Below are 11,203 nucleotides of genomic sequence, written 5' to 3'. Positions count from 1 at the left end.
CTCCGTCCCCCCCTCCCCCTTCCGCTACCAGGCCCTGAGCCCCGTTTTAAGGGTTCCCGTGATATTGTTTCTAATTTAAGCACAGGGAATGAATACAAACTTCTCTGAAGGTTGATAGAAATACGCATCCGTTATTCCTGTGATGTCATAGCATCTTTATATTGCGCAAAACGTGTCAACAGATTTAAAGTACAACATTTAAATTATTTAAAATTCAAATGGCCAAAACTTGCAACTGTGATTTAATCTGTCTTTTGCAGCGACGGCGTGGTTCATCAGCTGTCCTGAGCCTTAGTTAGTCTAGCTTCGAAAGCCATAAATAGTCTGTCTTCCACTGTGTTCGCCTTGTTTGTCGTCCTCTTGGTTTAGTCTGTCTTCCATGTCTATGGGGCTGGATTGGTAGTTCATCGACTGTGTTGTTTGGGACTAGGGCCGGCATCTCTCTTCTAGTTGGGGATGTAAAAAGTTCTCATTCTTGGTTATTGACTACGCCGCCATGGGTCTGAAGCTTCCAGCAGATGACAGTCCAGTGCGGGTGTCTGTGCGTGTACGGCCGCTTCTGCCCGTAGAGGTGCTCCGTGGACACCAGCCTTGTCTGCGGGTGGGACCGCAGGAGCTCACTCTGGGACGGGACCGCACTTTCCGTTTCCACCAAGTCTTTGGGGCTGAGACCCCAAACCAGGAGGCCGTGTACTCGGCATGCGTGCAACCACTGGTGCAGTCTTTCTTTCAGGGCTACAATGCCACCGTTATCGCTTACGGTCAAACGGGTTCTGGCAAGACCTACACAATTGGGGAGGCGAGTGTGGGTGAGTAAAATATGTAATCTTTGTGCGTCCCACTATCGGTGGCTGAGTGTGAGCAGTTGAGATAGTCGTGCTTCTCATCAAGGCTGCACTGTATTGTGTAGTTTCTGATGCATGTGAGCAGAGTGCAATTTCTTGTTCATGTGATCACATACACAATTTCTGGTGTATGTAAATAATGTTACATTTCTGGTGCCAGCGATCAGTCTATCCTTTCTGGTGCAAGTGAGTGAGGTAGCTCTTCTGTTGCAAGTGAGGCATGTTCAATTTCTAGTGCAAGCCAGTAATGTTCCCGCTGTACTTACTACAAGTGCTTGTGTGTTTGGGAGAGTAAAGTTATAATGTTGCACGTTTTTTTTATCCTAGCACAGTGTTTGCAAGCCATCTTGGTGCTGTTTGGTAATTTATTTTGCAGATTTTGCTCTGCTGCTCGTCGGTTTCCCCTATTTTTGAGGCTTTGTATCAGGGGTGTTTGTGTGCGGTCCAGTGTCTCATAGTACACGTGTCCCTCTCTGGCCTGTCCCAGTAACAGACATTTCATGGTCCAGTGTGCATGTTACTGTCGCCTTCCCAGTTTTATCTTGTGCCCCTTCTCTCGTCCATGTTTCCATACCAGTATCACCTTGCCCTGTCAGTGGGCTGGGTTCCTCCGGGTCTCAGACCCATTAGTAATTAAAAACAGACATTGAATCGAGTCCCTATATTAATGTCCTTAATTTTACTGACACATAATACTGATTGATTTTTGAACAATGAATGTAAAAGACGTTAAGGTAATCCAAGTCAGCGATTTAGTCCATGTTTACATTTCGCACGTTTCACTTAATCTTGCACCAAAATACTGGTCGGGTGTTAACATTACAAGGATCACAACAAGCATTTGCAATGCAATAGGTCTCGCAGTAGGAACGTTTGAGCTTTTGGTATTGTAAATGAAAAATTTTGTATTTATGTATTGGTTTTGAAAATAGCTAAATTAATAGCTTTGTCATTTGCAATGCCAATAGTTTTAGCTTTCGCAAATGTGACACCTATAGCATTTGTAATGCCATATGTGTTGTATGTATGTGACTTAGATGTATTGATATTACAAATAACAATGTTTTTTTATAAATAATACTTAAAAGTTATTGTAATATATAATGGCAATAGCTTAAACTTTTGTAAATAACTTTTGTGAAGATTATGTTCAGTGTATTTTATTGTGACGAAAATCCTAGAACAGAAGTGAAATATTAACATCTTTTTGTGACATTTGTAATAAAGCTTGAAACATTGAGAGAACATATTTGAACCAGTTGTTGTTGAATGGTTGCACAGATTGATGCTGTGGTGGCTCTGAGTGATGTGCTGGCGACGAGTGATGCTGTGGCGTTCAGTGATACTGTGGTAGCGCATAGTGATGTTGCGGTGCCCCTGAGTGATGCTGTGGTAGTGCTGAGTGATGCTGTGGTGATGCAATAGATAGAGGGAGTGTGATAGGTAGAGGGAGTGTGATAGAGGGAGTGCGATAGATAGAGGGAGTGCGATAGATAGAGGGAGTGCGATAGATAGAGGGAGTGCGATAGATAGAGGGAGTGCGATAGATAGAGGGAGTGCGATAGATAGAGGGAGTGCGATAGAGGGAGTGCGATAGAGGGAGTGCGATAGAGGGAGTGCGATAGAGGGAGTGCGATAGAGGGAGTGCGATAGAGGGAGTGCGATAGAGGGAGTGCGATAGAGGGAGTGCGATAGAGGGAGTGCGATAGAGGGAGTGCGATAGAGGGAGTGCGATAGAGGGAGTGCGATAGAGGGAGGGGGGCGATAGAGGGGGGGGGCGATAGAGAGAGAAGGGGGGGCGATAGAGAGAGAAGGGGGGGCGATAGAGAGAGAAGGGGGGGCGATAGAGAGAGAAGGGGGGGCGATAGAGAGAGAAGGGGGGGCGATAGAGAGAGAGGGGGGGGCGATAGAGAGAGAGAGGGGGGCGATAGATAGAGTGAGGGAGGGCGATAGATAGATGAGTGATAATGAAAAGGCAAGGCCTGGTGAGGTCAGATTAGGAATGGTGTTGTAAAGGAAAGCCCTCCTGGGATTTGACTGATGTACGTGCTATGAAAAGCCCTGGTGAGATGTGGTGATGATTGTGAACTGGACAGTTGTAGAGATGTGATGGTGAAAAGGAAAGTGGTGGTGAAACCTGGGAATTTGTAGCCTTTAAAGGCAGCAATGCAATTAAAAAACTAACGCTGCGCTGAGGGAGTCAAAGGGCTCCGCCAAGTGTGAAAAGCATTGAGGACACGGAAGGGTGGCGGAGGCAGAGAGGGAGAGCAAACTGGGAGAGAGATGACAGTGTCTATGGGGGAAGGACAAGAGTTATTAAGGGTTGAGGTGAAATCTGAAGACGAGAGAGGACTGGAGTGAGAGAAGAGAGGAGAGAACATGCTAAAAGGGGGGAGAGGTGGGCCAGATACAATGGCAACAGTGAGGAAGAGGATGCGTCCGCAGGGGAAGCAGATCAACAGAAAGGCATTCAGGTTGTTGAAGGGGCTAGAAAATAAAGAGGCTGACAAAGCATCAGCTGGTAGAAAAAAACTACTCAGTCAGATGGAAAAGGCAAACTGGCAAAAGGGTGCGAAAGGCAGGAAAGATTATTATTTTTTTTTAATGAAACTGGGCGCCGTGGTAGGCAGCGTGTCGCCCGAGCAAATGAATTTTAAAAACTATGAAACCGGGCACAGTGCTAGGCAGTGCGGTGTCTGAGCACCTTAAATTAAAAAATAAACAGGAAACCGGGCGCCGTGCTAGTAGGTGCAGCGCCCGAGCACATTAATTTTGAAAAAAGACATAAAACCGTGCGCCATGCCAGGTAGCACGGCACCCGAGCACATTCATTGAAAAAAAAAATAACATGAAACCAGGCGCTGTGCTATAGGCAGCACGACGCCTGAGTGCATTAATTAAGATCCAAGGGTGCATGAGGATCCCAGGAGGAGGCAAGATTAAAAACAAGTCTTTGCGGCTCGATGCTGTTTGGGAGGTGGGAGGGGAAGTAGGAGAGGGGGGAGTGATAGGGATGAAAGCGCTAGCGGGCGCATGCTGGCAAATGCTGACCTGCAGAGCGCGTGAATGAGAAGAGCGGCCGTGGTAGGGGAAGTAGGAGAGTTGGTGTGTGATGTGCACGAGGGGGAGCGGCACCTTTGAAGTGTGATTGGGGGGGAGCGGCAGCCTTTGAAGTCTGATGCGAGGCACAGACAATGGTGGTGTGGCATGGCTGGCCTTGTGCACGTGCCTGTCTCACATGAACTGTGTCTAATCTGCTATTGGTAGACTGTTCTTTTGCCCTTACTATAATCACGCCAGCAATGCGCATGCGCATTGGCAGGCGAGACCTAAAAATGTAGTTTACCTATTTAAGCCCAGCTCCAAATTACACAGGCCACGCTTCTTTTAGAGTGCCCCCTCCAACACATCCACACAAACACTTTTTGTATCCCACTTAATACCCTGCTTGTGTCCTTCCAGACTCCGATGCTTCATGCTTCTGGTGACTGTCGCCTTTCCCAGCACCATTGTTGTGATGATATGAGAATTGGTAGTTCTCACCTATCATCTAGGGGTATTGAGGCGCCATTGAGCCCCTCTGTCACCCTCAAATTCAACATCTTTTCAGCCTTGTTGCTTCTATTCTATTTTGGCATTTAGTTCTTGTTGTCAGGTGGATGGTCACTTGTGCCCACTTTAAAGGTACACAGAGATGTCTTCTCAGGCCTCCTATACTAGACTGTTGTAGTGTAGCAGTATGGGATGGACTGCTCTGCAACTGTGAGTTGCATTGCATGTTTCAATTGTTACACTGAATCATCAATGCCATGATCTCTTATTGCTATGTTCTGTGACCTTTTACTCGTTGGCGCATTAAAAATAGTAATCACTGACAGAGATACTGCGGGGTTTAAAGTAGTTTATCTGCAATACTGTGTGAGGCTGTAGTAGAGATCTAATGGCTTCTATCTAGTTCACACACTCACTTTCCTGATGCTCTTGTATGGATGTGTCTCTAGCCGCGATCACCTGGGTTTACCAAAGTAATTATTTGTAACGCCTAACCGAGCATCTACTGGTGCTTGATTCCATATGGTTAAGATGGTGCTTTCTTGGAGCATGGCTAGCCAAGAGGCCTGCTTATCATATCTTCATGCATTCAAAAATCTTTTGACTTGGTTCTAGTACAGGCAGGGGGTTAGGGCTTCAGTAATTTTCTTTAAACTAGAATTATCACATATATCCACAAAGATGAAGGAAGCAGAAGGGGTGTAAAACCGCTTTCCATGTTCGTTCAAAGGAGAAATTGATTTATAACATCCAATTTTTATTATATTAGCAGATCTTATTATGCATAATAAATTAACAAAAATAAGTACCAAGACGAGGAATGAGAGGCGGGTATCGTACCGAACGAAATCTTAAGCTCATTACACTGAAACTACAAACCAAACCATTAGGTCACGCCTGTGCAAGAGCTATTGGCTTTGCCAATGTGTTTTATCTGTGTTGTACACTAGCACGGCTGCTGTTTAGCATGGCTAAAAGTTAGTGTCATAGAGTAACAGTAACGTGGAAGGGTGTAGAGTGGAGAAGAGTGTCAAACTTTGGAGTGGTGTAGAGGGAGTTGCGTGCAGAGGGAGTAGAGTGTAGGAGTGCAAAGTGTGGAGTAGAGTGTCACAGAATGAAGTGGCATGGAGTGTCATGGAGAAAGTAGAGTGGAGGGACGTGGAGTGTTGTAGAGTGGAGGATTGTGGAGTAAAGTGTTGTGGAGAGGCGGGACGTGGGGTATCGTGCAGTGGCGTAGAGTGATATGGCGCAGGGAGGAGTATGCATGGTGTGGTAGTGCACTGCCATTACAGACAACACATTTTCAATTGAAATGACCATATGAGACATATAGTTTTACCAATAAAAGTATACAGTGCACAAATGATAATGTGTTTTAGGGTATTTGATTTGTTTTGATAGTATTAGAAAGTGTCCACCACGTTTCAGAATTATAAAAAATGTGCTTCTTTTGTTCTTCACTTATTCTGATATTTTCTGAAATAGCTGCATAGTTCATTTACAGACATTTACATAGTATTAAAAAGTGTCCACCACGTTTCAGAATTATAAAAAATTTGCTTCTTTTGTTCTTCACTTATTCTGATATATTCTGAAATAGCTGCACAGTTCATTTACAGACATTTACATTTTGTAGTGTGTTAGAAAAAAAGCCTTTTCTTTCCCAGCAAGATTGTCACATAAATCCTCTCATTTTGAAGTCAGAGAAAGAAAAGTAAACACCAAGCTCCCTTGGAAGACGCAGCCTCATAATTGACTTTTGTCTTTGAATGCTCAGCAAATGTGACACGATCAGAAATAGATTTATAGGACTGTTTACGGAAAGTGAGCACTTGTAGAAGAATGTAGTAAATACGCTATGCTCCACAGGAAGGACGAACTCAAGCTAGACAGCCAAAAACGAATAAAGCCTGCAAATTGAAAGCAAATAAATCTAAGTTACAAAACACAAAGACAATGCTAAGCAGTGGGCAGAATGTATTCTCAGGGAAGTTTTCAGAATGTCCTCAAGATGTCATTAGTAAACCAGAAAGCTGTGCTGTCTGGGAGGCTTTGACCTAAAAAGTGATGAAGGGGGTGAAGCTTTGCCGCTGGGAAAAATGGCTGCTTCTTTGTAGAACTCTGCATTGTTGCTTAGGTGAGCACCCATTTTTACAGCTGAATTCCAAGAAGTGGTTTCTTGGTGCGTTGATACAAGAAAACCAGGAACAAAATATCCAAATAATTTATTGTATGTGTGCAGCAGCTTTAATATAGTCAAGTGTCACACAAGTCCTCCTCAGCAACCGTCCTCCCCGAATAGTACAACAGCCCCGTATATAGTGACAGCATAGAACATGGAGTGCAACAAATTCCACGGACCTCAAACACCAAAGCAGCATAACTTAAATCACAACACATCCATTGGCTAGTAAATTGGCGAGGGAACCCTTGGTGTACCTTAAGGAACTCTCTGTGCTTCGCCCCTGTCTGAGGTAATTCACTGCCTTTCTCCCAGGCGTCCTTGTGACTGCACAAATCTCTGTGCTGGAGCTGAGGGGAGCAGGAGGGCTACCCATAATGAGGAAAGACAGCTGGGCCCGCAGGGTCACTCACAGTGTAATATCATAGGGGATGGGGACACTGTAAAGGAGTGATGTCAAGTATATATAATAACATAATGCAGAGTCTCTGCTTTAAACCAGCTAGTGACTGTCTATGAACTAGATGGTGAATATGCCTAAATCACAAATGCATTGAGGAAGAGAGGTGGACTGAAGTCCTTGAACTTCATGACAGAGGTCTTTGAGAAGCACAATTGAAATTTAGTAATTTTAAGATTATACAGAATTGCAATTGGACCACATTGAAATGGAACGAGTCAGGTTTTACTTGACATGATTGATATCATGAGTATCTCCTCACGCAGTAGACAATGGTTATCAACTGTGTAAACCATTGCAAAAGTATGCTGTTGACACGGGTGCTTTCCCACAACACCAACACTAGCAAAATGGTTAGTTGAATAACATGTATAATATAGTCCCCATTAAAATTATAAATCGTATGCTGGGTAAGATGGCAAGAAAAAGTGGCATATCGTCCACCTTTTAATAGCAGGTAAGAGAGGTATCGGGCCTTCATACACAGCCGTCCTCCGAACATGGTGTTGGAGACAGATGCTCATGCCTCCAGTACACCTGATGAGTGCTGGATGTGGTTTTTGGTCTGGTAATGCATGTAACTAGATGCACCAACTGCTGCTATTTCTTGAGCATTATTTCAAATAGGCTAATGATAGTACATATCGCTGGTGCAAATCAGGAATGTGGAGGATGAGCGCTCGTCATGACACATCTTACAATTATATCAGTTATACATTTACTTCTCTACAAAACATTAATGTGACCCCTTGGCCAGGGAAAAAACAGGTTGGATGAAGGAGAGTATGGCGAGGGATTGCTGGAGGAATGTAGAGACTTAAAGAACAAAGGCTTTGAGCGCCTATAATGTAGGGGAGATGGTTATAGAAGGGAGACTTGAAGAATAAGGAAGACAAATGATGGATTCTGTACATGTAAGACACAGTGCTGTTACAATATGACTTGTCTTTAAGTTGAGTGAAATAACGGTAGTAGTAAGGGATTAAGGAGAAGTAAGGCACTAATCAAATTTTAGATAGGAAGCATAGGATACAACCCTGGCAGAAACATAATCTGACCTGTAGAGGTAAACATACCTCTGCAGGTGTAGGGTGATAAGACGCTGTGATCTGAAAAGCAGATGTATTTAAAAGGATGGCTGAGCATGTGGCTCTACATAGCTATGTGAGGATTCTTAGAAGAAAATCTTTAGACATAAGCAAAGTATAAAACTGAATGTTAAATATTGTAAGAAGTCAAATCAAAATATAAAGCGTGTTTGGATGGGAACGATTACAAACTGTGTTTTCGTCAGAGTGTCTTCTTTGCATTGATTGCTTTTTCTTTATTTCTAGCTTCCATCTGTGAGGATGAGCAGGGTATTATACCTCGTGCAATGGCCGAGATCTTCCAACTGATTGATGAGAAGGACCTAATAGACTATATTGTCCGAGTTTCCTACTTGGAAGTGTACAAAGAGGAGTTCAAGGATCTTCTTGAGGTGGAGACTTCTCGTAAGGACATTCAAATCCGGGAGGATGACAAAGGAAACACTGGTAATGGCCATGTTGCCTCTAATTATAAATAAGGGGACTAATATGATGGATTTAAAATAATTTTTTCCATCTGAATTCAAAAAAATTTGTTAATGCCCATTTTAACTATGTTTATACGTATTTACTTTGGATTTTGTGAAACAGTAAATAATGCATTTTTGCATGTATTTACCCTATGAATGTTCACTTCTACTTGAATTCCTGATGGGTCTTAAGTCTACGAGTACTTATTTATGATTCATCAATGCACTCGGATATAAACACGAACATTGTACTCCAAACACAGGTGAACGCTTGTAACAGTCCTAGCTTCTGAAACCTTTTTTTTATACTCCACAACAAGTCAAACTGCACAACTATTGGCCTATCAGTCATGACTGACACAATTGAGAATTATTTTTAAAAAAAGGCATGTTGGGGTGGGAATATCTCCTGCGTGAGAAACAGGCTAGTACACTTTTCCAGTACGTGTGAAACTGGTATCCAGACTTTTTATTTAGTCCTGGTGTTAATTTAATCTAGCTCTACTAGGAATAGTTAATCTATTCCTAGTAATGTGAGGTCCAGAACCGGCTGTGTGACCTGGAATGCAGACCAAGCTTGCCCTTAATGTAGGCATAGGACAGCTGCCCATGCCTTGAGTATGCACATAACGTGTTGGTGTTTTCAGTTCTTGTGACTCTGTTGTGGGACCAGACCCTTTTCTCTTTGTCCAGGAGAGGGTGGTCTACGGAAGCCTCTCGTGTAAAGTTCCACTTTTAATATGAATCCCAGGCATTGTACTGACATTCGGTATGCATATATGTGCAGTGAGTGTGAGACTCATGTGGGAGTCGGAGCACTGGGAATATGCTCCTTTTTAGATGCCCTCCGTTTTAGCGTGACACAAGGTGGAGTGGCAGTGGAAGTGCATTGACTACATTTCTGTGGCTGGAGGGTGTAGACCCAGACACTAAAGTGAATAAGGATGGAGATAGGACTTATCTTATAAATTCAGTGAGGTCATCGTTTGCAAAGAAATGCTGATTAGTTCTTTATTAGCACTACCATTTGAAAGGTTGTAGGATAGATTTATTTATTTTATTTATTTTGAAGGTTTTATATAGCGTGAACAAGATCTTTGCAGATATCAGAGCGCTTTACAATGACACGGGGGTGATAGAGTAATAGAAAGAAACAGTTGAGGTAGTTAGGTGCATAGTTACATAGGTAGGTCAAAAAACAAGAGGTAGGTCACAGGTGAGGTAGTGTCGATACAAGGTGCATAGTCAAACAGTTGCGCCAATAATATAACAGTACAAAATAAGGAGCATATACTTGTTTAAGCGTGCTTAAAGTGTTTTTGGAGATAGCATAAAGGTGGGCATAGTTGAGGTAGGTGAGTGCAGGATATATAGTCACACAGGTGCATCAGTAGTACAAGAGTAGGGATAGTTGAGGTGGTGTAGGTACAGTGTGCAAAGTCAGACAGGTGCGTCAACAATATAACAATATACAAAGAGGGAACGTATACAATCTAATAAGTTGATAATACAAGTAATACAAATAGACCAAGGGGGTCAGGCAGGTCTTACAGAGCGGATTAATGAGAAATACAGAATAATAGATCATGTGTATTTAGCCATGAGGAACGCTTTTACTTCTTTCTTAAAAAGTTTGTTGGAGGAGATGAGCCTGGTTTCAGGAGGGAGTGAGTTCCAGATCCTGGGCGCCATTCCTGAAAAGGAGCGTTTATAGGTTTTTTCCTTCCGAAATCTTCGTGGTTTCAGCAAAAGATTGTTTGTGCTTCTAGTAGTTCTAGAGCCACCCGAAATTGTCAGCTTTTGAGTGAGGTAGGCGGGTGAGTTCATGTGTACAGCCTTGTGTGTCATGCAGGCGATTTTCAGATGTATTCTGGCTTCAAAAGGTAGCCAGTTCAGGGATTTAAAGTCAGGGGAAATATGTGAGTGTTTTTTTGAGCCAGTGATGAGTCTCGCTGCAGCGTTAAGGGACGCTCTTAGGGGTGCCGTTGTAGTTAGGGGGAGCCCGCAGAGGGCGGTGCTACCGTATTCAATGTGCGGGATGACTATAGATTGTACTGCAGTTTGGAAGTCTTTGGCTGGAAGGAAGGGTTTAAGTTTTCTCACAGTATTGATTTGGAAGTTCGCTCCTTTGGTTGCCTTGCTGCTGTGCTGCTGCATGTTGAGATTGGCGTCAAGTGTTATGCCTAAAGATTTTGCTGAGTCTACGACGGTAGGTTGTACCTTTAGAGCCGATAAGTGCTTAAGCCATGTTTGAGCCGTTGAGATTTTTGCGGGAGGTGAGATCAGGAGGAACTCAGTCTTCAGCGCATTGAGTTTGAGGTGATTCTCGGCAAGCCAGGATTGGGTGTTTCTGATCGTGGTGTTCAGAAGCATGATGTCCTTGGGAGATTGTATTTTGAGATAAAGTTGGGTGTCGTCGGCATATATGTGAAAGTGAATATTGGATGTCTGTAGCAAAGTAGTGAGAGGTTCCATAACTAGGTTGAACAGTGTTGGGGAGAGGGAGGATCCTTGAGGGACGCCTAGCGATACAGGTACCGGAGAGGACATCAGGTTGTTGCTTTTGAATCTTTGTGACCGGTTGTGTAGAAAGGAGGTGAACCACT

At 43.5% G+C, this 11,203-nt stretch overlaps 1 protein-coding gene across 1 annotated transcript in view; it reads left to right on the top strand.

The window, feature by feature from the left end:
• Positions 1-347: 347 nt before the first annotated feature.
• The window catches only part of KIF7 (kinesin family member 7), a 262,334-nt gene continuing 251,478 nt past the window's right edge, over positions 348-11,203 (top strand). The window contains exons 1-2 of the mRNA XM_086958140.1: positions 348-809; positions 8,374-8,574. Of these exons, the coding sequence (XP_086814266.1) occupies positions 497-809; positions 8,374-8,574 (514 nt within the window). The 5' untranslated portion in view covers positions 348-496. The remainder of the gene's footprint in view (positions 810-8,373; positions 8,575-11,203) is intronic.

Source organism: Lissotriton vulgaris, chromosome 2_1 (genome assembly GCF_964263255.1).
Source record: "Lissotriton vulgaris chromosome 2_1, aLisVul1.2, whole genome shotgun sequence".
Taxonomy (NCBI): Eukaryota; Metazoa; Chordata; class Amphibia; order Caudata; family Salamandridae; genus Lissotriton; species Lissotriton vulgaris.
Note: the sequence above shows the minus strand (reverse complement) of the source record. Positions and strands in the feature narration are given on the sequence as shown.